General features: G+C 41.1%; 1 protein-coding gene across 1 annotated transcript in view; it reads right to left on the bottom strand.

Annotated features, from left to right (window-relative positions):
• LOC113022831 (inter-alpha-trypsin inhibitor heavy chain H3-like) overlaps positions 1 to 17,518 on the bottom strand; it is a 36,535-nt gene extending 19,017 nt beyond the window's left edge. Inside the window, exons 1-14 of the mRNA XM_026168691.1 lie at positions 17,401 to 17,518; positions 16,729 to 16,833; positions 16,062 to 16,598; positions 15,842 to 15,871; positions 15,565 to 15,588; positions 11,619 to 11,773; positions 11,363 to 11,467; positions 11,104 to 11,266; positions 8,037 to 8,147; positions 7,804 to 7,932; positions 7,587 to 7,700; positions 7,336 to 7,504; positions 7,101 to 7,226; positions 6,807 to 6,988 (exon numbers count right to left, since the gene is read on the bottom strand). Coding sequence (XP_026024476.1) covers positions 6,807 to 6,988; positions 7,101 to 7,226; positions 7,336 to 7,504; positions 7,587 to 7,700; positions 7,804 to 7,932; positions 8,037 to 8,147; positions 11,104 to 11,266; positions 11,363 to 11,467; positions 11,619 to 11,773; positions 15,565 to 15,588; positions 15,842 to 15,871; positions 16,062 to 16,175 — 1,422 coding nt within the window. The 5' untranslated portion in view covers positions 16,176 to 16,598; positions 16,729 to 16,833; positions 17,401 to 17,518. The remainder of the gene's footprint in view (positions 1 to 6,806; positions 6,989 to 7,100; positions 7,227 to 7,335; positions 7,505 to 7,586; positions 7,701 to 7,803; positions 7,933 to 8,036; positions 8,148 to 11,103; positions 11,267 to 11,362; positions 11,468 to 11,618; positions 11,774 to 15,564; positions 15,589 to 15,841; positions 15,872 to 16,061; positions 16,599 to 16,728; positions 16,834 to 17,400) is intronic.
• Between the last annotated feature and the right edge of the window lie 10,059 nt (positions 17,519 to 27,577).

The raw sequence follows: 27,577 nt of genomic DNA, 5'->3' as shown, positions 1-27,577 counted from the left end.
TCGAACCGGCAACTTTCCGATTACAAGGCGAACGCCCAACTCTTGAGCCACGATCGCCTCCAAGAAGACTGTTTACTTAGCCTAGCAGGGCGAAGGACACTGTCTCAGCTGAACTCTGGACACGCACACACATACATATACACTGATATGCACACACTCATCCCTCCTCTCTTTCCAAACGCCTTCGATGCTTGTTCCCTCCTGGGAACACGGCGGATCTGAATGGTAGCGCTGGGCAGTGTGGAGATACAGAAATTCTTTTATTGCTGCCATATAATCTGCATCATTATAATTGCATTAATAACATTCTTTACAGCATTATTTCATGTAATAATATTTCTCACAGTATTGATACTGCATTACATTTGTTTATTGAAGATGTCCATTTGAGGATCCTTCTATTATGTTAACTTTTATTACAAGTACGGTTAGAAGTATTTTATACACATTGCATATCTGTGCTTATTTTGAGTTGATGTTCAGTTCATTAAGGGTCTTAAGCTTCACTGGCGTGACTGTCCAGGTGATACATGCTGAGGGAAACTAGAACATAGAAGGATAACTGCAATGCATGCCTACAGTACATATAATACATATAATCTAGGAATGTGTCCGGCCTGAGGCCTCAACTCATTTGGTGTCTTACTATATTTTATTCTACTTGGTAATAGATGATCAGAGTCAATAATTAGCCTCAGAGACCCTGAGGGCTTGAAGTTTATTACCTTGTATGGAAGGTATTATAGAAAAGAGAAGTTCTATGTCTGCTTATAGCTATTAAAGATGTACGATTAACTGTGACTAATGTCTGGAACCTATTTTAATCTGTCATTGACGCCATGGGGGGGCGTGTACCCCACTGCTTTATAAGTAGCCAAAACATGCATTTTGGTCAGAAGACATATGTTGATGTTTTCTCCGGGCTGTTAATAAACTCATCGGTTGATTGCACTTTTCTGGGGCCTCCGTGGTTTGTGACACTGCTCTACATTGATTGATTTCGCGACAGCAGGATGGCTGCTGCGTTTGCTTCAGATTACTCCTCACCCCCCACCCGACCCTGTGGCTTGTCACGTGTTCCATAATGTTGTGCTGTGGACATTTGTGCTTTTTTTCCCCAATTCAATTCAATTTTATTTATATAGCGCCAAATCACAACAAAAGTCGCCTCAAGCCGCTTCATAGATACAGAGAAAAACCCAACAATCATATGACCCCCTATGAGCAAGCACTTTGGCAACAGTGGGAAGGAAAAACTCCCTTTTAACAGGAAGAAACCTCCGGCAGAACCAGGCTCAGGGAGGGGCGGCCATCTGCTGCGACCGGTTGGGGTGAGAGAAGGAAGACAGGATAAAAGACATGCTGTGGAAGAGAGACAGAGGTTAATAACAGATATGATTCAATGCAGAGAGGTCTGTTAACACATAGTGAGTGAGAAAGGTGACTGGAAAGGAAAAACTCAATGCATCATGGGAATCCCCTGGCAGCCTACGTCTATTGCAGCATAACTAAAGGAGGATTCAGGGTCACCTGGTCCAGCCCTAACTACCGTAATTGTCGGGCTATAAGCCGCTACTTTTTGCACAAGCTTTGAACCCTGCGGCTTTTAGTCAGGTGCGGCTTTTCTATGGATTTTCCATGATTTTTGTGATATCGTAAGACGATTTGTTTTGTTTGTTCCGCTGTTGTACGGCACTACGTTGCCTGGCGGAAGGATCGGGGTTCAAGAGTGGTATGTTAGTCACATGTCCGTCCGCCAGGCAACGTAGTGCCGTACGAAGTAGCGCGAAAAACAAACTTCAAAGTAGCGCTACGCATTCAGCGGGAGGCGTGGATGACGAACGGCGATAAACTTGCGAAAAGCAAGTTATGCCCAACTCCACCGGTGGATTCTGACAGCGTGGAAAAGTGCGAAAACATCCACGATCACCAACGGATTTTGAAGGGCTGGACTGCTGCATGATGGAGAGGAGGACACCGCCACGGCCCTTCTGAGGGTGTTCGACTCTGACACTGACAACGAGGATTTCTTTGGTTTTGAAAGTGACAACGAAGGAGAGAAGCGGAGAGTGGATGACGAAGCCATCCTGAGCCTGTTCGTTTCCGACATTGGAGAAGAGGACTTTGGTGGTTTTAGTGCGCAGGAAGAAGAGAAAGATGGTGAATGACTGACTTTTCTTCTTGTTAAAGCTGTGTCACTGCACCTGAACCTAAAAGGTAGTCCGAATCTATTTTTCTGGTGTGCTATAGGTTACTGTTATGTACTACATGTGCAAATATGTACCCATAACTTGTTTTTCAAAATATTAATAAAAGGGGTGTGTCTCCAAACAGCCATCTCTTTCCTGGCAATTCCCTTTGTGCATATTCTCTTATATATGATAAGTCAACATTGAAACACCTGCGGCTTTTAGTCAGGTGCGGCTAATGTATGTACAAAACAGGATTTTCCCCTGATTTTAGCTTGTGCGGCTAATATTCAGGTGCGCTTTGTAGTCCGGGAAATACGGTATATGCTTTAGCAAAAAGGAAAGTTTTAAGCCTAATCTTAAAAGTAGAGATAGTGTCTGTCTCCCGAATCCAAACTGGAAGCTGGTTCCACAGAAGAGGGGCCTGAAATCTGAAGGTTCTCCCTCCCATTCTACTTTTAAATACTCTAGGAACAACAAGTAGGCCTGCAGAGCGAGAGCGAAGTGCTCTAATAGGGTGATATGGTACTACAAGATCATTAAGATAAGATGGGGCCTGATTATTTAAGACCTTGTATGTGAGGAGCAGGATTTTGAATTCTGGATTTAACAGGAAGCCAAAACAGGAGAAATCTGCTCTCTCTTTCTAGTCCCTGTCAGGACTCTTGCTGCAGCATTTTGGATTAACTGAAGGCTTTTCAGCGAGTTTTTTGGACATCCTGATAATAATGAATTGCAGTAGTCCAGCCTGGAAGTAATAAATGCATGAACTAGTTTTTCAGCGTCACTCTGAGACAGGATATTTCTAACTTTAGAGATGTTGCGCAAATGAAAGAACGCAGTCTTACATATTTGTTTAATATGTGCGTTGAAGGACATATCCTGGTCAAAAGTGACTCCAAGGTTCCTCACAGCGTTACTGGAGGCCACGGTAATGCCATCCAGAGTAAGAATCTGGTTAGATACCATATTTCTAAGCTTTTCAGGGCCGAGTACAATAACCTCAGTTTTATCTGAATTAAGAAGCAGAAAGTTAGCAGCCATCCAGGTCTTTATGTCTTTAAGACATTCCTGCAGTTTAACTAATTGGTGTGTGTTATCTGGCTTCATGGACAGATAGAGCTGGGTGTCATCTGCATAGCAGTGAAAATGTATGCTATGTCTTCTAATGATACTGCCTAAGGGAAGCATGTATAATGTAAATAGAATTGGTCCTAGCACTGAACCCTGTGGAACTCCTCAGTGTGTGAAGAGGACTCTCCATTTACATGTACAAATTGGAGTCTATTAGATAGATATGATACAAACCACTGCAGTGCAGTACCTGTAATACCTACAGCATGTTCTAATCGCTCTAATAGGATATTATGGTCGACAGTATCGAATGCTGCACTAAGGTCTAGCAGGACAAGCACAGAGATGAGTCCACTGTCAGAGGCCATAAGAAGATCTTTTGTAACCTTCACTAAAGCTGTTTCTGTGCTGTGCTGAGCTCTGAAACCTGACTGAAACTCTTCAAATAAACCATTCCTCTGCAGATGATCTGTTAGCTGTCTGACAACTACTCTTTCAAGGATTTTTGATATGAAAGGAAAGTTGGAGATTGGCCTATGATTAGCTAAGACTGCTGGGTCTAGAGATGGCTTTTTGAGTAAAGGTTTAACTACAGCCAGCTTGAAGGCCTGTGGTACATAGCCGATTATGTGCCGGGGTGGCTGTAGCTCAGGTGGCAGAGCAGGTCAGCCACTAATCAGAAGGTCGGTGGTTCGATCCCAGGCTGCATGCCAAATATCCTTGGGCAAGATACTAACCCCATGTTTGCCTACTGGTGGTGGTCAGAGGGCCCGGTGGCGCCTGTGTCCGTCAGCCTCGCCTCTGTCAGTGCGCCCCAGGGCAGCTGTGGCTACAATGTAGCTTGCTATCGCCAGTGTGGGAATGTGTGTGAGAATGGGTGAATGACTGAATGTAGTGTAAAGCGCTTTGGGGTCCTATGGACTAGAAAAGCGCTATACAAATGCAGGCCATTTACCATTTACCATTATTAGAGATAGGTTGATCATATTTAAGATCGAAGAATTAATTAATGGCAGGACTTCTTTGAGCAGTTTTGTAGGAATGGGGTCTAAAAGACACATTGATGGTTTGGAGGAAGTAATTATTGAAGTTAACTCAGAAAGATCAACTGGAGAAAAAGAGTAACTTAACATCGATGGTACTAAGAATAGCTGTAGATAATATTACATCTGTGGGATGATTACTGGTAATTTTTTCTCTAATGATAAAAATTTTATTTGTGAAGAAGTTCATGAAGTCATTACTAGTTAACGTTAAAGGGATGGTTGGCTCAAAAGAGCTGACTTTTTGTCAGCCTGGCTACAGTGCTGAAGAGAAACCTAGGGTTGTTCTTATTTTCTTCAATCAGTGACGAATAGTAAGATGTTCTGGCTTTGCGGAGGGCTTTCTTATAAAGCAACAAACTATTTCTCCAGGCTAAATGATGATATTCTAAATTTGTGACACGCCATTTCCTCTCCAGATTACGAGTCATCTGCTTTAGGGTACGTATTTGAGAATTATACCACGGAGTCAGGTACTTCTGATTAGAGACCTTAGTTTTCACAGGAGCTACAGTATCCAGAGTCGTACGTAGTGAGGAGGTAAAATTATTAACAAGATAATCGACCTCTGTTGGAGTAGTATTCAGATAGCTGCTCTGCTCTATGTTGGTACAGGGCATTGAAGATGATAACAGTGGGTGGATTATATTCTTAAACTTAGTTACAGCGCTTTCAGAAAGACATCCACTTTGATAAAGTCTACTCTCCACCGCTGTGTAATCAATTATTGTAAATGTAAATGTTATCAGGAAATGATCAGACAGGAGAGGGTTTTCAGGAAACACTGTTAAATGTTCCGCTTCTATGCCATATGTTAAAACAAGATCTAGAGTGTGATTAAAGTGGTGGGTGGGTTCTTTTACAATGAGAGAAGCCAATTGAGTCTAATAACAGATTAAATGCCATGTTGAGGCTGTCATTTTTAGCATCTACATGGATGTTAAAATCACCCACAATAATTATTTTATCTGAGCTCAGAACTAAATTAGATATAAAGTCTGAGAAATCAGACAGAAACTCTGTGTAAGGCCCAGGTGGACGATAGATGATAACAAGTAAGACTGGTTTCTGAGTTTTACAGCTGGGGTGGACAATGTTAAGCATCAGGCTTTCAAATGAATTAAAAGTCTGTCTTGGTCTTTCATTAATTAATAGGGTGGTGTGAAAAATTGCTGCCACACCGCCCCCTCGGCCTGTGCTTCGAGATTTCTGGTAGTTAGAATGACTCGGGGGTGTTGATTCATTTAAACTAACATAATCATCATGCTGCAACCAGGTTTCTGTAAGGCAGAGTAAATCAATTTGTTGATCAATTATTAAGTCACTTGGAGGAGAGAGACCTAATATTTAATAATCTACATTTCACTGTTTTACTCTTTGGTTCAGATGTGGATACTGTATTGTTCTTTCTTTGTAATTGTTTATGTTTAAGTTGTTTGTTGCTGGTTTTTAGTTTGTTTTTTGTCTTTTTGGGAGCTGACACAGTCTCTATGGAGACGGGTTTTTGGGGGGGGTAGCAGGAGGAGAGAAGCTGCAGAGAGGCGTGTAAGACTGCAACTCTGCTTCCTGGTCCCTTGTGCAGAGGAGTTTTTTTGTTTCCTGTTCTCATGCTGTCCTCCCAGGAGCCCAGCATGAGTGGAGGTCTCTTTTTTTCCCTCTTGTACTTTCCCATTGTAGTGTATATTTCAGTGTTTTTTCTGTAACGCTACCGATCTCCGACCTGTATCCCCATGTGATGCTATTTCACAGCAGGGCAACCTGCACGTGGCGAATAAAGCCTTGATTGATTGATTGATTGATTGATTGATTGACTGATTGATATGAGTGCTTGTGTATAAATACACAAACAATACACATATGCTTTCAATTGTATAATTTAAGTGATCTAGATAGCTCTGTTTTGGAAGTTCAGTTAATGCTAGAAATGCGCATTAGAATTTGTATGTGGTTTTTGTAGTTTGTACGTGTTTTGTCTCTGGGGCCACCGCATATATTTATATATAAACATATATAAATAAACCCACTTTTTTATATTAGTAATTCCTTTTGTGCATAATTTTATATTATTGTTAATAATAAATTAATTAAAGCAACAAAACAACCTGAAGAGCCGGTTCGGAGCTGAAAGAGCCAACTCTTTTTAGTGAGTCAAGCCAAAAGAGCCAGTTCTCTAAAAAGAGCCGGAAATCCCATCACTGCTGCTGCTCTGTACAAGCTGCTGGGGGGCTGTTAACGATGGCCAAGCTATCGTTGCCCACATGGACTACAGGGCTCTGGCTAGCTGCAGGATTTTCAAGGGTCTGGAGCTGGGATTCCAACTCAGTGATTCTGGTTTCCAAAGCTACAAACAGGCTGCATTTATTCTAATTATAATTTGCAGGTGATTTAGCAGAAAGTATGTTTGGATAAAGCACACGAGGTTACACTGTGGAAGAAGTTATTATCTAAAGGTTTCTAAATAAGGGAGCTACACAGATTAGTGTGGAAGAGGAACTCGCACCTGGAGCTGAGCAGCAGCATCTGAAGCTTCAAAGATTCTGCGGGCCAGGCCTTTGTTTTGTTTGCTCATCACATCCAGGAAGGAATAATCCACATCATTTCCAAATCCAAGGCAGTACAGAGACATTTTTCCCCCAATAGCTGTACGCATATTCTCCTGGATCTTGCCAGTGTTGCGCTCTCCTAAAAATGCATGCATGCAACACACAATGATAAAAATGCTAAACGCAATGTAATGTTAAATGCTGAACAAACATAATCTAGCCTATGGTATGTTTGCACTCTACATACTTACCCTCATTTGGCATTCCATCAGTCAGTAATATAATCATATCAGCACTTCTCTCTGGTAGCCTCTCCATCTGTCTGTCTTTGACCAGCATGTGTACAGCAGTCAACACTGCATCATTAATATTGGTTGCTAAAAGAAAAACACAATTCATGTTTTAAAATGCATAAACTATTAATGTTTTTGTGCTGTTAGGTGTTTGTTTTTTTGTTTTGTTTACTTGTTTTTTTGTATTTCTTACCTCCTCTGCTATGTATTCTTTTGATGTAATTCATGGCTTCAGTTATGTTTTCCTTTGTTGCTTTGGTAAGTGAATCCTTCCAGGTTTCAATAACAGAATCAAACAGGATGATGGCAAAGTGGTCGTCTTCATGGACTTGTTGAAGAATGGCCAGCATAGCTTCTCTTGTCTACAAAGAGTCAGAGGATGACGTGTGTCCACATGAACTTTGACATATTAGAAGCACATCAGGGGTCAGAACAACTTCTTACCTGCTCCATCTTTCTTCCATTCATTGATCCACTTATATCAATTACAAAGACCACATTCTTTGGGAGTTTGGGTAATTCAGGAGCAAAGAAGTGCACAAAGTATCCATTTACAATCTGAAGAAGAGACAGATTCCAAAAAGTAATGAATTTTAAAACAATGGTGTAATAAATCACTTTTTCAATTTGATCTTATTCAGTACTTGAAGCTTTCACTGACCTGTATGTCCCCAAGGTTCTTCTCTCGCTTCACATCATAGCTGACAATAAAATCTCCATCAATAAGTGTTCCATCACAACCTGGACACTTCCTCTGCTGCTCCATGGTTGGTGAGAAGGAGATATGCGCCTGAAAAGGGAATAATACATACACAATTATGATCCCAACTGAGATTCAACCGTGCAATAAAATGCAGCACAATAATCAGAAGGTTTATTATTGTATGAAGGTACCTTTCTGTCTGTGACAGTTTTCTCCACCAGAGGGAGCAGCTCATTCGAGAGGAAGGTTGCATGGGCGTCAACATAAGAAATGCCCTGAGGCTCATAGATGTTTGTCACAATCTGTTTCCACAAAGGCAAACATGGAGACAAGAGATCATTTCTAATGTAAATCAGGAAATCACCCTATGGGGGTTAAAATGTCTTAATGCAGGGGTCACCAACCTTTTTGAAAGTGAGAGCTACTTCTTGGGTAGCGATTAATGTGAAGGGCTACCAGTTTGACACACACTTCTCAAATAACAAATTTCCTCAGTTTAACTTAATTATGTGTTATCATTAATAATTAATGATATTCATCTATGTACGGACACTAATTATGTTAATTATTTTTCACCATAATTATAAAGAATGCAAGTAGGAAACAAGGTAGGAAACATAAATATCAATATGCAACGCTTTATTTCTATATATCTCTGCAAGTATTTACATTTTGAAGTGATCACTTCTACAACATTTTCACTTACCACTAACAAATTTTAACAAATCATGCACTGTTACATACATTATTTTTGTATGTATGTAACATACAAAAAATCAACTTTCAAATTTTACAGAACTTTTCACCAAATTGGCAGCATTTTAAAGCAAATTGTCACATGTTACACTTAACAAACACATTTGTTTTTCAATAATTAAATTCAACTTTGACATGACACTGTAATGTTGCCACTGAGAACATCTAATATGGCTTTCTTTGTCTGTTAGTGGGAAACCTGGCATTGCATGCTGTTCACCAGTGTGTTGTAATCTGGGGTATAACTTGACACTGCAACTCTGAGTGAGTCTTGCAGATGTGCATCGGAGAGGCGTGTTCTGTGTTTGTTCTTGATGAAGTTCATGTCAGAAAAGGCTGATTCACAAAGATGGGTTGAACCAAACAGGCTGGCAACCTTCATAGCTGCTGTGCACACACCACTGTACTTTTCTGTGTCAACAAGGCACCAAAAGTTTGGTGCACCCAGATAGGCTTTGAGGTGGACGTCATTTTGCAATGTTACAATTTCGATTTCCACCTGTCCAGCATCCAAGCTGAACATTGAACTTAGTTGCTCAGCAATGCATGTTGTGTCTACATTCATGAAAGGATTGGAAACAAATGAGACACATGGCTCAAGCTGATCAAGGTCACAAAACCTGTTCTCAAACTCTTGACCAAGTCGGTTTATGACTTGAGTGTACTTTTCTGCAACTTTGTCAAAAGTCTCAGATGCAGAAGCATTGTCTTTCAGCACCATCTGCACAGAGGGAAAGTGCAGCACCTTTTTTCTCTGTAAATGCACAGAGAAAATGTTCATCTGGGCTTTAAATCCATTTAAAGCACTTATCATGTCAGCAACAGTCTTACCTTTGCCTTGCAGCTCACAGTTCAAATGGTTCAGTTTCCCAGTAAGGTCTGTTAAAAACGCAAGGTCAAGTGTCCACTCAGTGTCCTCCAGCAGAGATGTGTCTTCCCCTTTGGATTGCATGAACTCCTTGATTTCACCCAAAAGTGACAAAAAACGAAGCAAAATCCGTCCCCTGCTGAGCCATCGGATTTCCGTATGTAGTAGCAGGTCACCATATTCAGCTGACAGCTTCTCCAATAGCACCTTGAATGTTCTGTGCTGTTTAGCTCTGGAGCGGATGCTGTTTATGATCTTCACGACGGGAGTCATGACGTGCTCGAAGCCGATCACGTTTGGGCATAACGCCTGCTGGTGAATGATGCAGTGGTAATGCATGAAGTTTGGGAACTCTGTGTCACCTTTACAGTGAGCGATGAATCCCGTATGTCGGCCGATCATAGCAGGAGCCCCGTCGGTAGTCACTGATACCAGCTTTTCCAACGGTACCTTTTTCTTCGCGAAAAACTCCTTCACCGCGTTATAGATGTCAACTCCCTTCGTAGTTGTCTTTAGCGGCAGTAGTGTCAGAAGTTCTTCTTTTGTGGAGAAACCATCAAATACCATCTGGATAAAGACCATCAGCTGTGCTGTACTGCTGCTGTCGACGGACTCGTCACACTGGATGCTAAACCAACTGCACTTTGCCAGATCCTGATCCAACTGATTGGCCAAGTTCCCGGACATAGCCGACACTCTTCTAACAATTGTAGTTGCCCCCAGCTGGACATCAGAGAGAGTGGAGATTACATCGTTTCCATATTTCTCGTCTTTAAGCACAGTTTTTGCAATTATCATCATTGCTTCTTTGAAATACTCCCAGTCTAAAAATGCCTTCTTTTTCTTAATCATGAAATGTGTAGCTCTAAATGAGGCTTCGGTTGCTTTTTGAGAGTTTTTCACCGGTCTCGTGAAAAAAGACTGCTGTTTGCTCAAACCTGCCTTTAATTCGCGGGCCTTTTCCGCTCGCAGTGTGCTGCCCTTTGGGTAGTTAGCATGGTAGCTTGTGTGACACGTTCGGAAATGTCTCTCCACGTTGTGCCGCTTTGCTGTTGCCACAGTTGCCCCGCAAATGAGACACACGCATGAATCTTTCACAGTGGTAAAAAAGAACTCTTCCTCCCATTAACTGTGAAAATTATGTTTTCTTCCTTTTTTCCGCCATGTTTTCCTCATCTCCTCACCTTTGCCTTTGCTGGTCTTCACGGCAACTGTTTCCGTGGAGACCAGCTAGCACTATAAATATTAGATCATGATCTAATATTTAATAATAAACATTTTTTATATATTATCTCTAACAAATTAACACCAATGCAATTGTGATTAAAAAAAAATAGCAAGAAAAAATAAAAATAGATGCAGCTTACTGGTAAGTTGTTATGGTGAGCTATTTTTAGAACAGGCCCGCGGGTGACTCATGTGGTCCTTGCGGGCGACCTGGTGCCCGCGGGCACCGTGTTGGTGACCCCTGTCTTAATGCATGCTCAATCATCCAGGTAAGGAAATCCCAAAAAGTTCATTTGTGGATTCTGTTAGTGTGGACCTAGCGTTTTTAGAGGGAGAAATGTTTCGTCACTCATCCAAGTGACTTCTTCAATCTCAGCTGATTGCATGTTTGTGCAACCTGGATTCACCTGAAAGTCCTGAACCAGTGTTTTGGGTTTGACTCTGGTCAAAAGCTCATATCGGCCCAGTTTCCTCTGAAGGAGCTCCTCATATGTCAGGACAAAGGTCACGTTGCTTTCAGCTGCAATATTGACAGAGACTGAAAACTTCTCCATCTTTCTTCCAGAAGCCCTGGAAATAACAACAACAAAAATGTCGCAGAGATATCTGAGAGCTGTTCCGGTGAATTTACATGATCTGTGTTTCTGGTTCATCTGGACGACTCACTTGACGAGTCCAGCAGTCTGTCCAGAGGAAACAGCCTTCTCGTACTGTTTCTTAGCTTTCTCTTTGTCCTTCACCTCTCCGACATACACCTGACCCTCGATTTCCCTGTGAGGCACAAAGATGGAGATAGACATGAGGGATGTAAAGCACATAAATGGACACCAAGATAGTGAGAAATTCAGCTTTGGAGCACAGTTGTGAAATGAAGGACTGGCCTATAAAACTGTCAGAATGATTAGAGAGGAAACAGACTAACATGCTGAAGTTTGTGATGAAAGCAGTCTTGGGCAGCTCCACTTCAAAAAAGATTTCCTGTGACGAGCTTGCTTTGTTGAACGCCTTGGAGGTCATGACAGTGTGGGCAAAACAAGAGGTCACAGTGCAGTCCACTGTCACACTGTGCACCTCCACCTGAGACAGAGAGACAGAAGAAAATGTAGGAAGATAAAAATGGGTTTCTCTCTATGAATCTGATTTTTTAATCTGAATTAAATCAACTCTCTCACATGTGTAATGAATCAGCATATAAGAAAAGAGCTGCCCTTTTATTTTCTGTTTAAAACACAATTGTTCCTCTGCTCAGATCTTCACAAAAGCAGCAGGTGTTGCATAAATGTACAATTTATAATCTCTTGACCCTTTTTTTAAACACTCCTTGTTTGTATCACATCACTAAACTGAGCTGAGAGTATTTTACAAATTTTACCTGTGTGCTGTTCATCTGGATGGACTAGCTTAATATGTCCACCTGCTGTTTAAAGGAGTTTGCGTTCTCCTTTCATGTTGCAGCATTGTTTTGGGTGGGATTTTTTTTGCCAAACTGACCTTTGGTAACTCACATATTCCTATTTGTTTATACATTAATGAGGTCTAGTTTATATCAAGTGTAGTGTTTGAATTAAAAAAGCCTTTCAAAGTAATGAAAGGTAGGGCTGTTCGATATAACGATACATATCGGATGACAATATAAAAACATCTATCGTTTCATTTTACGCTGTCGTTTGTTTCGTGGTGTCGCAAAATAAACTGTTGACGGCAATATTTTTTCCATCGTTCTGATGGTCACTTTAGTCAGTGGCGTGTCTAGAAAATTTTTGTTGGGGGGGCCAGGTATGGGCACAGATTTGGAGAAGGGTGGCAGATGTAATTGGCAGATAATGTTAAAAACAATTCTACCAACCATTAACCATAATTCAATAACCCTATAAACCTAATAACCGAATGCGCTTTTAACGCTTATTAGAATGAGATTTTAACCACTACGGTTTTTAGATACTGCGTCGATAAAGTACAAGAGATACAATCAGTGCTTTGTCAGTGTTTATTCAGCATTCAAGGACAGCAATATTTGCATAGTATATTTACTGAGATATAGTGCACATATGTTTTGGGCAAAAACATTATTGAATATTAAAATACGAACATTTTTAACATACAATTGGGCAAATTAGCCAATGCAAAACTTTATCTGCCTGTTAAAAAAAAGAAGATAATCTTCTCACAAACTGGTGTTTGATTTTGAAACAGGAAAAAAGTGGGGAAACAACTGAAAAGACTAACATTTGAATAAAACCTGAAAGCAAGTAAATACTTTCTATGCTGCCTTATGGTAAACTTTGGTAGTATTGATGTATAAAGAACAATACTGGCTGATGATGAAATACAGTCAGCTGGCATGGTGACACTGCCAGTATTAACCTGCAGGGCTGGACTGGGACAAAAAAATCAGCCCGGGCATTTTGACTAGAGACCGGCCCACCATGTATTAAAGCCATAAAGCCTTTGAATGAAAACAAATGCTGTTGTGACAGTGATGTACAGTCTTGTTGGTATATGCATGATTTCTATACATTTTATGCCAGATAAAAACTTTGTTTGCAAGATTCAGATAATTATTTAATAAAAGTGAGACATTTTAAATGAGAATAAGAAAGTAAAGTATTTCTTTGTGCCCCCCTCTCCCTGTTAATGCCCTACCTGGCCCCCTGGAAACACTTTGCTAGATCCGCCCCTGCACAGCTATCAGCTGTCAGCTACTTAGAAAAGGATCCTGGTGTTATTTGTCTCTCAGAAACCGTTCATAACTTCCCTTCAACTCATTCATGTCACCTAAAAGGTAAACCTGTTTCTCCATCACCTGTTCAGCTCTGATGATTCAGTAAGGACATCTCCTGGTTTCATCTTCATGTTTCCCTCTCACCACATATCCAAACCGACATCATGACCAGCAGCTTTACAGCTGTGGCTCCAGCAAACATCAGCTGATACTAGAAATTAATATTAAATAAATTCTAACAACAGCTGATCAAGCTTAAACATGCTGCTGTTGTTTAGCGGGAAATCCGCTGGTTTCCTCTTTCTGGCGCAAAGTGGGCGATAAACAAACAAGAGAGGAAAGCCGATCAGCTGATCATTGATCAGTTTCATGATTGAAGTAGAAACAGGAGAGGGAGGGGGAGAGAATGAGAGAAGAAGAGGCAGCTGTGCAGCAAAGACACAGAATAAATCCAGCTTTGTGTCTTTTTTTTCATTCTAGCTGAAGTACGGGACAAACTGTGTCCCCTCTCAGCTCAATACGAAACATGTAATATTTTCTCTGAATGAGGGACCATTCCATTTTTTAAGGAGCCGTTGGCAACTCTACTAACTAACCTTATGAATAAAATAAAGTTCACTATCAATAACATCATAGCACCCACCCAGCTGTATAGAAACTCCGTCATACTAGCTAGCACGCAGAACGAGTTATTGTAACTGACTGTAAAAAGTCAGCACAACGAAAATAAACTCCACCTAAACTTGGTTTATATCTGACCCAGACAGACTGCAGGTCATAACTTCTTACCTGAAATTCAGTTCACCTGACACTTGGGCCGGCGGCCTCCTCGGGTCTCTCCTCCTCCTGCCTCCCCTTCCCTCATCCACCTGCTGGCCTCTGTGGAAGCTCCGCCATAGCCACCACCAAACAACTGAGTTATTTTTACACATCGGCCAGCATCTGGCCAGCCCACCACCTGTCATTGTTCATGCCATTACAAAAAAAAAAAAAAAAAAGAAAAAGAAAAAAAAGTCATCAGGCCACTGGGTAAATGCCCGGTATGCCTGATGGCCAGTCCAGCTATGTTAACTTGTTAATCTTTTGCCGAAAAATTGTTTTTTGCGGTGCCGGCTCTCCTTCCTTTGCTAACATGATGCTCATAGTGCAGAAGCCGATGCTGCATTCACTTACAATCGGATATCTGAGCTTCACTGTGAAAACATAAATCGTACATTTGATATTTCATTGAATTTTATTGTTTTAGCTTCGGGGTGGCACCTGGGGTGGCCAGCCTGGTTGCCACCCCAGGCCACCCCGCTGGCACGCCACTGACTGTAGTGACTATATTAATTTCTTAAAGTTCTCTCTTTCTCTTATATTTAATATAACCACACTACTGACGGACAAGCGCCTGTTTTTATGCGTTGTCGTTAGCAACAGCGACGGTAACACCTTCGCGTGTCCGCTTGTTTATGTTCCACATAAACCTTTCACAATAAAGCTCAAGATCCTGTTGGGACTTTTCATAAACTGAATCATGTGAAAGAGCAGATTATTTACGGATGAGAAATAAAAAAGAGCCGTCAGGTGCTAAAAAATAAACCTTAGACTCAAACGTTAGAACAGGCTTTTCCCCGCAGCACGCCGTCTAATGAATACAAAGAAAACAGCGGCAGTTACAACTTATGTCTAAAAATGTATCGTTTCATGCATCGGTTAAAACACTCGACTCCAGGTAAAGGACGCGCAGCTGGAAATGCTTCACGCAAGTCGAGCTGCCCGAGATTCACAGAATTTACAGAAAATGTTAAATTTTTGTGATTTATATCGTTATGGGACGATAGAATTCTTATATCGGGATATGAGATTTTGGTCATATCGCACAGCCCTAATGAGAGGCTGTTATAATGAGTTTGCTCATTTGGGGAAAGTAATAGAAGACAGGAGAAATCTTTACAGATTAATCAGCAGCCCCGACACTACACTTTGATCACACAGTTTATTTGGCAGCCATCACTTCAGGTCCCTGTGAGCTTATCCACACATCCCATCGAGAACAACAAGCAGGTTTCTCTCCATGAATCTGATCTGTTAATCTGAATTAAATCAATTATCTCCCATCACCATTATCATCACCAGGAATATGAATGGATACATTTCTTACCATTGCTTCATTTGTACTTCTTTTCTGTAAGAAAAAAGGGCGATAGATTCAGTTCACACATAGTCTCTTTGTCTTAGTGAAAACACCTCATTAGGTTTAAATCACTGTTAAACTGCAGTTTCTAGTACTGCATCATATCAGCTCAACTTCATAACACAGATCACACCATTTTTTAAGACATATCTACTGGTAAACTGACAAATACATAAATATACGATGGAAATGTAGATCTTAGTGCTGCCTTGTTTTTTTTTAATGCGAATCGTTTGCCAAGTACCTGCAGTGATCTGGCAGCTCCTCTTCTTTCCTGAAATACACACACAGGATATTATGGAGAATACATGAAGTAAGTTTTAAGAAAAAACTCAGACAGTTTGTGATTAAGTTTTGCTTTGTTGTTTTAAATTAAATTACAGGACTACTTTCTGAGGACAATGCTGTCAAAATCATACCAAAATGTTTTTTCGGTTTCATATCACAAAAGTGTTTGACGTTACCTGTATGGCTTCATCGTGCCTGGAGATGACCAGAGCTCCTGAGGCTGAGCTGCTCAGCCAGAGGCAGGCGCAGCCCCACAGCAGCAGCAGGCGAACACCCAACAGTCCAGACATGATCAAACTCTGACTGAACACTGGCTGACTTCAGTGCAGAGCAAAACTCTCAGTGTCCTGTGGGAGGGACACGTATCTGTGTGTTTTCCTATATTGACCAGCTGCCCTAAGCTCAGTGTCCAGGAGGCTGTGAGGTGCTGTGAACCACAAAGATAATATTTGCTAGTTTGTGGAAGTCTGGGAGAGTGAATCCAATCGACACTTATTTAAACACTTAGCAAAGTGACAATAAAATCGACATCCATGGTTTCAAGATCAAGAAAGAAATCTGAAAAAGTTGGTTCTGTTCATCTGGACGTAACGTTTTCAGTGGGAGAAACGTTTCATCACTCATCCAAGTGACTTCTTCAGGCTCAGCTGACTGCAGGCTTCCCCAACCATATTGACAGAGACTGAAAACTACAGTGCTTTCTTCCAGAAGCCCTGTAAACAAATAAAAACAAATTAAAAAAGTAAAAACACAACAACAACAACAAGACTATCACACTATCACACATTAACAGCTCCAGTTAATTTGTACAATCTGTCTTTCTGGTTCATCTGGACAACTCACTTGACGAGTCCAGCAGTCTGTCCAGAGGAAACAGCCTTCTCCTACCGTTTCTTAGCTTTCTCTTTCTCCTTCACCTCTCCGACAAACACATGACCCTCAATTTTCCTGTGAGGCACAAAGATGGTGATTGACATGAGGGATGTAAAGCACATAAATTGACTGCATGATAGTGACAAATTCAGCTTTGGAGCACAGTTGTGAAATGAAGGACTGTCCTATAAAAACTGTCAGAATGATTAGAGAGGAAACAGACCAATGTTGTTCCCTAAAACAGGGGAAATAGTGAGGAGAAGTGAAAGAATGGCACGGACACGCAGCTCTCACTCTCACGCGTCTGTATATAGTGACAATACTTTACATAACATTAACGGACAAAAACATATTTTTAACTTGCAGATGTTAGCTGACACAGTCACGAACTTTCCACAGCAATGAAATAATACTTTAAGTACTGCATGTCGTTCAGTAGTTAACTTTTACAGACAGTAACAGAAAAAAATCTTCACACAATATGGCGGAGTAATAGCGAAAACAAGCATACACAGCAACAGAGGTTTTCAGCAAAAACAGTCCGCAATTCACATCTTCCGCTACAACGAACAATGATAATGGGCTAATAAGCAACAGTAACACATGCTGCCACGTTTATACAGATCTGTGCATGGCACTTACTATAAACAGGGGAAATAGTGAGGAGAGCCAGATCTTTGAAGTGAGCGACGCGAAACCGCTCCCAATGGATTTTTATTATTTTTATTTTCCTCACGCTCTCTCTCGCACTTTTTTCCGCTTCTTCTTCTTCTTCTTTTACGTATTATTGGCGGTTGGCAAACAACTGCATGGTGCATTACTGACACCACTGGTATGGAGTGTGGACAGAAATCACGCTAAAAAACAAAACAAAATAAAAACAAACAAAAAAACCCACTTCATATCCTCCCAAACAACCTTCCTTCTCTCAAAAGCTGAAACAATGCCTGATAACATTTATCCCCTGACTCCTTCTGCAGTAACTCTACAAGATCAAGTTTCATATCTATGTTACTGAGATTTTGGACCAACCGTCTCCTCTCTACTGTATAATTCCGACACTGCAAAATAACATGCTCCAAAGTTTCATCTGCTCCACAATAATCACATTTCCCTGAGGCATGTTTCCCTATCAAGAACAGTGTAGAATCCAAACCCGTATGCCCAAATCTCAGTCTTGACACCACCACCACCTCCTCTCGCCTACTCCTTCTTGTGGATCTCCTCACTCCCACCCCCCTTTGAATTTTATATAACCACCTTCCCCTCCTGTCTTCTTCCCACTGTTTCTGCCATCTACCTGCCTAAAATCTTCCACCCACTGCACTGCTAATAGAATCGCTATCATTTCTCCTGTAAACACAGACAATCCATTATTAATCCTCTTCCCAATGTTAACCATAATGTCCGGAATTACTATTGCCACCCCCTCTTGACTAGCTGGATTCTTTGAAGCATCCGTATATACCTGCACATACCCATAATACTGATCTATGAAACCCTGAATTGAGTGTAGACCACCTGCCCCGTCCTTACTCTTCTCAAAGAAAAATCTACAGCTGCTTCAGGAAGTATCCATGGAGGGATTGCAGGCACTCTCCGACATATGTCTAAGTGGTCCAATTTAAGTTCCCTAGCCCTTTCCCCCACCACCCATCCAAAGCTCTTTAACTCCCTCCTGCCCTTCTCTCAGCAAGGTCTAAGTACATCCAATGTAGGGTGACCTGTCCCCTGACCCTGTAAGTTTGCCCAATACGTCAATGTAAGCTGTTCCCTCCTCAACCCTAGTGGCATTTCCCCCATCTCCACCTGCAAGGCTACAGTGGGAGTTGTCCTAAATGCCCCTGTACAAAGTCTCAACACCTGGTACTGAATCAAATCTAGCTTACTAAGAGAAGTGTCTGCTGCCAAATTATATGCCACACAACCATGATCTAACGTTGACTTTATCAATCCAGTGTATATAGCCCTCAGGGACTCCCTATCCGCGCCCCAATCCTTCCCAACCAAACACCTCAAAATGTTCAAAACTTTTTTACACTTATCCATAGTGGTGCAACGGATCAAAAATCTCACGGTTCGGATCGGATCACGGTTTTAAAGTCACGGATCGGATCAATTTTCGGATCAGCAAAAATAAAAAAAAGACAAAAATTCTACTTGCCATTTACTTATTTAAGTATTTTTTGCCTATTAAAAAACATTCAACTGAAGACTCATTCCACGCACTTATATAAAAACAAGTTAAGGTGCAATATGGACATTATGGACCATGCTGGGCAGCCTCTGCATCCTCTGCACAGAGCCATAAACAACCAGAGGCAGTGGCGGTCCTAGCCTGTTTCGCGCCCCGGGCGAACCCCCCCCCCCCGCCCCACACACACACACACACACACACACACACACACACACACACACAAAACATATCAAGGATTATACATTAACATAAAACTGTTGTCGGAACCATAATGAATTTCGCCAGAGACACACACACACACATATGAAGAGAGGGAGAGTATGCATTGTATGCAAACGGCTACCAAACAGCCATCATAATTCATCATACAATGAGAACAGGACGAATCAACAATTAACAAGGACTAATTAATATTAAAATCTGTAACATAATGTATTGTTTGGAATTTAGTCTGTTACTGTTAGTATTTTTACCATTTCTTTTTGGAGCAACTGTAACCCACATAATTTCCTTAGGGATTAATAAAGTATTCTGATTCTGATTGTTTCAGGATGACCTGCCATTATCCAATGACACATCTGCTTACCTGTATCTTTTGCTCGTTTCTCCTCCTCTTGTTTTCCCTTTTTTCTAAACTGAGCACCTGATGGCTTTGAACTTTTCTTTTCTATCTTCCATTGCTTTTAATTTTGCACTCCAGTATGAACACAAATCCCCCAACACGAGGATCACCACAACATAACCTAATAGACCTACACCTTAGTTCACAGATTTGCTTTGTCTAAGGTTTATTTCTGGGATTTCACACAACCTAGGATTCAAATCATGAATACATAATGGACTTGGATTTACATCATTATGAATGAAATGTGCTCTATTTGGAAGCAGCCGGCCCCCTCCCCTTTCGACGGGTTGTGTGTGAGACTTTAAATCATCAAACTGTAAATTATAAATTTTAAATTGTTATTGATCCCTTTACCCCTGGTCCCTAAAGTGTATATTTATTTTCTTACTCTTCTTATATATATTGTTTGTTTACTTGCACTGCTGTAACTGGAGCCTAGTCTCGTCTCTCTATATACTGGACTGTATGTAGCGAAGATGACAATAAAGTTTACTTTGACTTCAGCAGCGAGCAGGTGCACCGAGGGCTAAAGAATTTTGAAAAAACATCGGTGCAAATTATAAGTCTGTATCATAATGTCTGGTGTTTTCGTGTTTGTTGTTTTGTTTTTATTTTGTTTTATTTTGCGAGTTGGTTATTAGATGCTGCTCCAGCCAGCTAGAGAATCCCCCGCCGCCCCGCCCTCTCCTCCCAGTGCCGCAAGCAGCAGGCGCACCTCGCAAACGTGTCGCCCGTATCAAAACCCGCTACTGACCAGAGGAGTCTGTTCAGTGACATGTTGCTTCTCCCAAAGTCAAGGACCAGCAAGTCCTTTGTCCCACACGCCAACAAACTGTTTAACTCCTCGCTGGAGGGGAAACGGGGACAGAGGAGGGGGAACAAGTAGCTGTAGTGCCTTTTCACTGTGCAATAGTTTTTGTTAATATCCAACGGTGTAATAGACTCACAATACTTAAAATGTGCCGTTCCCTTGTATTCTTATTCCTATTTATTCTATTTATCTCTTTTGCATTCTCTGTATTTATAAATGTGTATATATGGTATATTTCTGCTCACATTCTGCAACTTCTGTTGGTGCTGTGCTACTGGAAACTGAATTTCCCGGAGGAACCCACCCGAGGGATAAATAAAGTTTCATCTAATCTAATGTAATCTATAGTGCAGTGCAGGGCTTTGTACCACCCCGCTGTGACGGTCACGTGGCTTTCCGTTGCCCTGGAGCTCCACCCAGGGGCGATTTTAGCCCATTTTTGGGGCATGAATCAAAGCACCCCCAAAGATTTCTTACTTTTTCGACTTTTTTTTTTTGACAATATTTGCTGTTTGTGTGACACACTACTAAAAATATAAAAAGCATACAGTACTTGGTTGAGACGTAACATTTTAACAACAAAAGTATAGATAACCCCCCCTCCCTCCCAAAATGGTTTGTTCCAGCTCTCCCCTACTCTGGCTCTAGCGTCCTTTTTGCCAGAGTGATGGTGGCTGAGACGCAGCTGAGTGGATGTGTAAGTGCCTGGCTTAAAACTAGCTACATTTAACCTTCAGTTACTCTTTATATAGTTAGGAAGGAGTCAGACCATGTTTCTTTTTAGCTGAAAAACATTACACCAGGTAACCTGCAGTGTTGAAAACGTGTTTTCCGACAATGTTGGCTACCCTACAATCCGTCCTGCTCTGTAGTAAAATCAGCGACATTTGACCGTCCTGTTGCTCCCATTGAAATGTATACAGCCTATTTAAAATCTAAAACTTAAAATTGTCCGTAGCCTAAAGTTGTTACCACTGTCCTGTTAGAAATGGATACTAACTAGCTAACTGACTGAATGCCCATTAACCTTATAACTCCTGTTGTGTGTGTGTACAGAGAGACAGCCAGGTTTATAAGGGATATAAGGAAGTTTTTTTCAAAAACAGGAGCCACATTCAAGTAAAAGTGTAAAATCAAATGATCCGTGAATCAGGAATAATGTTGGATCAGTGTTTGAATAATTATATCTTTTATTAGATGTGGTTTGGTTATTTGCCTTTTGGTTGAAAGTACACTGAGAGAGGACTTTTTCATTAGTGATCTTAATAGTATTTTTTTATATTAATGTAATTTTTCATCTAATTGTATGCAATCTATTTGTGTATGATTGTCAGTCCAAAGAGGGAGAGAGGAAAGAGGGGAATGTGAGGGGAAAGTAAGAACCAGGTAAGAAAACAGACAGGGGAACAGTGACAGGCAAAACAGAAACTGTTAAACTGACAAAGAGAAAAAACCTGGAAGTTGTGTTCCCCCTATATTAAAGGTGCTATACAGAATCTGCTAAATAAAAAAAACTGGGTTGAAACATTTTTGACCCTCTTTAACAACATTCCAACATAACATTATCATTGATTGGGGAGATTAAAATTAATGATATATTTTTATGTAGTTCAGCCACAACTCTACTAAAACCTCAGCCAGTAATAGGTAGGCCAACTTTTGGACCGTCCAGTTGTCTGTATGACTGCCGCAGTACTAGGGGTGGATTTTAATAATCAATTCATTGATTAAAATTGATTCTGGCTTGGATAACGTGATATCGATTCATTAAAATCCTGAATCGATTTTTTTTTTTATATAAATGTATTTTTCCCAAAATTCCAGAATCTCAGGTGAAACGTCACAAAATTCTGACAACCACCAAACATTTAAAACAGTAAATGAGAGCAGGTACATGGCTTCTGCACAAAGACGTAAACACAAAGAGCGGACCGCGGATCAGAATCAGTGAGATGTCGCCTTTCTCACCCGACGGCACGGACACGGTCGGGGCTGAAAGCTGACAGCTCGCTGATTCAGATGTTTCGGCGGATCCGCGCTTTGTATTTACGCCCTTTTTGCGCTGATTCTAAAGCTGTTCGTTTTATCTCTCTCCAAACAATATTGACTGAACCAGCAGCAAAAGAAGATCCAAACTAAGCTTCACATAAACATTGTCATACTTTTGCTGTTTTGCTTCCACCACAATAAGATCACACTTCATGCACAGCTCTCTCTCTCTCTGTACTTCAAGAACAGTTTCCCGTCTATCCCCGAAATTTGTTTTCTGCATTATTCATTTGCTTGTTAAGCACAAGACTACCGTTATTTACAGCGCTGTCGGCCGATGTTTTTTTTTTCCTTTTACTTCCGAAAAGAAAACCTAATTTCTGCCGTTCAATACTGAACAAATCTAAACTTTTTAAAATTATGCAAAATACAAAATGCTTAGCCGTGTCTCTAATAAAACCGCTGTAACTTCAGAGGTAATGTTCATATGTTGATTAATGTTTTTCTTTCGTTTTTGATGTACTCCAGAATATTTTTTAAAAATCCCAGGAAAACCACCTTCATGTTTTTCTGTGTTTTATCTTCAGCTACTTTGACACAAAGGCATCTGCTGTGATGCTCACACCTTTGATAAAGTCTCGCAAGTGTCAGCTTCCTTTTTATAGATACAAAAATATGTAAACGTACTGATTTGAATTATAATATTTCTGACTGTCTGAGGCAAAATTTCCCAGATTCAAATTGAATTGAATCAAATCGAATTGAATTGTATCGAATCGAATCGTTGATCGAATCGATTCAGGACCTTGTGAAACGGAATCGAATCAATTCTAGAAATCAGTGACGATACCCAGCCCTACGCAGTACGTACATCACATTTGCACACTATCAGAAAGTGCCAAATGGTGCCCTGGTGGAGTGAGGAGCTGTAAAGAGAAGCAGAGTGCTCTGTTTATATTCTAAAAATGTTTTAAGCTTGTTTCAAAAGATTCTGTACAGCAGCTTTAAATGTTTTCCAAAAGGACACTTACCTTTTCAGTGTTTCTCAAACTTTTTACAGTGTGTACTACCTGATAAAAATGTCAAGCTCTCCCAAGTACCACTATGAAAGCATGAAACTCATAAATCTTACAACACAAAATTAGTATTATTAAATTAGTAAAATTAGTATCTGCAGTAAAGATTTTTTCATACATTGTATACATTGTACCACAGGCAAAGTTGCCTCCATTTTTATAGTTTTTTTTATTAATATTTTGTAATAATTTATTTGTAATAATTTATTCTGTTTTGGGAGTGTTTTTTATGTATCTGTATTATATTATACATACACATTAAAAGTGAATCTCTGTCCAAAAAATGCAGTCAGTTTACTTTTTACTCACTATGAGCATCATTTATTATTCTCCCGCAGTAATTAAGGTTAGGATATGTTTTTTTTTTATTCCAATCCATTCTTCTTTTGCAGCATTTAAATAACCTTTATCAGATTTGATGGTTTTGTTACAGACTTTTCAAATAGGTGTTTTGTTTTTCTTTCACAAATGTGGGATTAAATTGTTAAAATGTACAAAACAGTGATGTCATGTTTTGTGATGAGGACCCAGGCACAGAGAGACTTGATGAATTTATCTTATGATTTAATAAAGAAATTTGCAGACTTGCACAGAGATGGTAAAATTATGATTACTGATAACGGAGAAGAAGACAACAGACGACGAGGACAGGGAGGAACAGGGGTTTAAATGCACCAAGGAGACAGTCATAGAGAACTTGGGACAACTGGAGACATTTAAGGATGCAGGGATTGACAGGGAAGAAGTATCATCGTGACGTGTAAAGTTTATCTTGCCTGGTTGGCTGTAGGGTGGCTGTAGCTCAGGTGGTAGAGCAGGTCATCTACAGATCGGAAGGTTGGTGGTGCGATTCTTGGCTTCCCCCAGTCTGCATGCCAAATATCCTTGGGCAAAATATTAACCCCAAATTGCTCACCGATGCAATGTGTGAATGTTACTTAGAAAGCACCTAGAACAATGTGCTTGTGTGAATGGGTGAATGCACAAGTTGTGTAAAGTGCTTTGAGTGCTCAGAAGAGTAGAAAAGCGCTATATAAGAACCAGTCCATAGTTGGGCAGCTCTCTGGGTGCTCAGCACCCCCAAAGCTCTAATCCTAGAATCGCCCCTGCCCACAGCCATCTTTGAAACATTGTTCAGGCATAACTGTATATATTGCATGACAAAGATGTTAAAAAAGCATAAATAACAGTAGTTGTTAAAAAAATACATTTTATTTGTAGCTCATAAAGGTCGATTTGTACGTATTAAAAAGCATTTGCTTTGATGATCATTACTGCTGCTCAAGTTAATAGAAAGATGCAAAATCTTATTTTGAGTTATTTCATAATGCAGGATTTATGTAAATCAGATTAGTTTTTCTATTTTGTATTTCTTTACAACTACAGTTTTACCACTTGTCAAATGAAGATTATGAGAGTAAAAAGTCAACTCTACAAACACCAAGCTAAACCTTTGTATTCACTGACAAAGGTTCCAAACATTGTGGAGGGAGTGTGTGTGAACAAACATCCACAGTTGTTAGGATGCCTGGGTCGTTGACCCAGGGTTTTGAGTTTATTATATTATTTCTAGTCTTTGGTTTCTTTGAGTTCTGTCTTATGGTTTATGTCTCTGTGTTCTCTAGTTGTTCTGTCTCCCCTGTCAGCTGTATCCCCTTGTCAAGTTCTCGTCTCTGTGTTATGTTTCCTGTTTTACTTTCTAAGTCCGTGTCTCATGTAAATGCATCTGATTTTGCTTCCTTTGTCTCGTTAGTCCTGATTTGCCCCAGCTATGTTTCCCTCCTGTTACCCATTCCCTGATTGCTCCCTCTGTGTATTTAAGCCCTGTGTTTCTCTGTCTCCGTGTCACAATCTACCCTTATCTAGCTGTGTGTTCTGGCTGTGTAAGTGTATTTTGTATTCCTAGTTTTGTTACACTTTTGAGTAGTGATGGGCAGATGAAGCTTCATGACGCACTGAAGCTTTTCATCCAATTGGTTCACCCCAGCGCAAAGTGTCTTGAAGCTTCATTTGCTCTAGTAGGACATCTACTGGATGTAAAAATATTAGTTGGCATGAATTTGAAGACTGTGGCCTTTTGCACACAGCCTGTAAATGTCAACAACAAAAGGAGTGTGTAAAACATCTATATTGTAGTGATGGCAGCATACTTTGTATATTTATACTGGCAGTATGGAAAATGATCATTTGGAAATGCTTAAAATGGAAATGATCATATACAGTGAGGTGAGGTGTGGTTGGGGTGTGGACAGTAGTTGTGCTTTTGTAACGTTGAGGTATTGACAGCTACACACTGAGGCTTTGAGCCTCAGTCCTGCCCACATTTTATTCTGTAAAAACTAAATTTTCACTGCTTTTATGACCTTTTTAGTGGGGAGAACATAGCTAGGATTTAATGATTTAACAAATCTTTTAAATCCTTTGTCCTCCACAATGCTAAATGGCTGGGAGTCCTCCATCACCATGCTAACCAGGTCTTCATCTATTTGAGATTGTTCTCCTGAGGAAAGACAACAACAAAAAAGCACAAATATAAATATCACACACATAACTTATTACACTTGTATAATATTGTTATATCATTTAGTAACATTACGGCATGCTATATTATCATGGCATTTGATGGTTCACCTGGTCTTGCTCCACAATTAGTGTTCCCCCTATTCTCATGCAAAGCTCTGTAGCGCCTAAGCATGGATGAGGTGTTGTTGTTATATCCCAGCCCCCTGGCACATAGCAAACACTTCACCTTGTACAAAAGTAAAGCCGCTTAACATAAATTGTATTGCACCACCAGTATTATGAAAATACATCTTCTGTAGAAATTTACATACCTTGTTGGGAGGAATAAAATCAAAATGTTCCCACACAGGGGAGGACATCCTCCTCTTCTTAGCTGGCTCCATTCTCTCCTGACTTTCTCTCCTCACTCTCATAAACCTCCAAACTGTCTCCAAACTGTCTCCAAACTGTCTCCAAACTCTCACTAACCGCAACTCTCCATCAAACACCTACATTTTGAATGAAGTCTGAGGGGTTTATATCGCTGTCATAGCTCGCGGCAAAGTTCGAACCACTTCATGAACCAGTCACGTGGTAAAGCCGGGCAGCGAGGCTTCGGACGTCATCATTTTCAGCTCCTCCCATAAATCAAGCAAGCCTCGATACGCTCATCGCAGAAACGCCCCCTCAATTACTCGACACAAGCTTTGAAGCCTCGATACAGAATGTCACATCACTACTTTTGAGTTCATGTTCCGCCTCTGAGTGTCTGCACATTGGGTCCTCCTACTACCACTTCTGCCTGCACACAGCCTTCACATAACAGAAGATCGCGACCAGAACATGGACCCCGCAGACTCATTTTCCTCGGAGTTCAACGCCGAGATGATGCGGATGGTGAGTCTGCTCGACCGCATTGCCCAGTCACAGGATTTACGGACTATGGCAGTCGGGCTAAGCGCAGTAGATGCCATCATTCGGCATAACCCTCAGCTTTCTCAGTTTGCTAAGGACACTAAGTTGGATGGCACCATTACTGCCTGGAGAGAGCAAGTCAGGGTTGGTGAGCTTGCTCTCTCACTCACTAAATCTTCCCCATCGCTGCTTCAGCAAGACACACACTCTCCACCTGCCTCTATGCTGCCACGGACTTCCTCTCCTTCCGGGACCTTGTTCACCTGTCCATTCACCTCTTTCCTGGCAGCTATGTGGTCGGAAGATCAGGAGGAGGTCTCCATTTCTTCACCGGTTCCTGTTTCCTTGTCCCGAAGGAAACGGCACCACCGCCACTCCTCTCCCCAGTCATCTGTTCTGCAACCTGGTCCTGCTGGAGGGTCCGAGGAGCCCGTCCGGCCTTCATCTGTTGTTCCCGCTGGGGGTTCTGGAGAACCGCACCAGCCTTTGTTTGCCTCTGCTGGAGGGTCCGAGGGGCCCGCCCAGCCTTCTGCCTCTGCTGGAGGGTCCGAGGGGCCTGTCCAGCCTTCTGTTCCTGCTGGGGGTTCTGGAGAGCTGCACCAGCCTTTGTTCGTCTCCGCTGGAGGGTCCGAGGGGCCCGTCCAGCAACCTGCCTCCGCTGCAGTGCCATCACCTGCGGCTCCCACGCTGTCGCCTGCAGCGCC

This window comes from Astatotilapia calliptera, chromosome 5 (assembly GCF_900246225.1).
Source record: "Astatotilapia calliptera chromosome 5, fAstCal1.2, whole genome shotgun sequence".
NCBI classification, from domain to species: domain Eukaryota; kingdom Metazoa; phylum Chordata; class Actinopteri; order Cichliformes; family Cichlidae; genus Astatotilapia; species Astatotilapia calliptera.
Note: the sequence above shows the minus strand (reverse complement) of the source record. Positions and strands in the feature narration are given on the sequence as shown.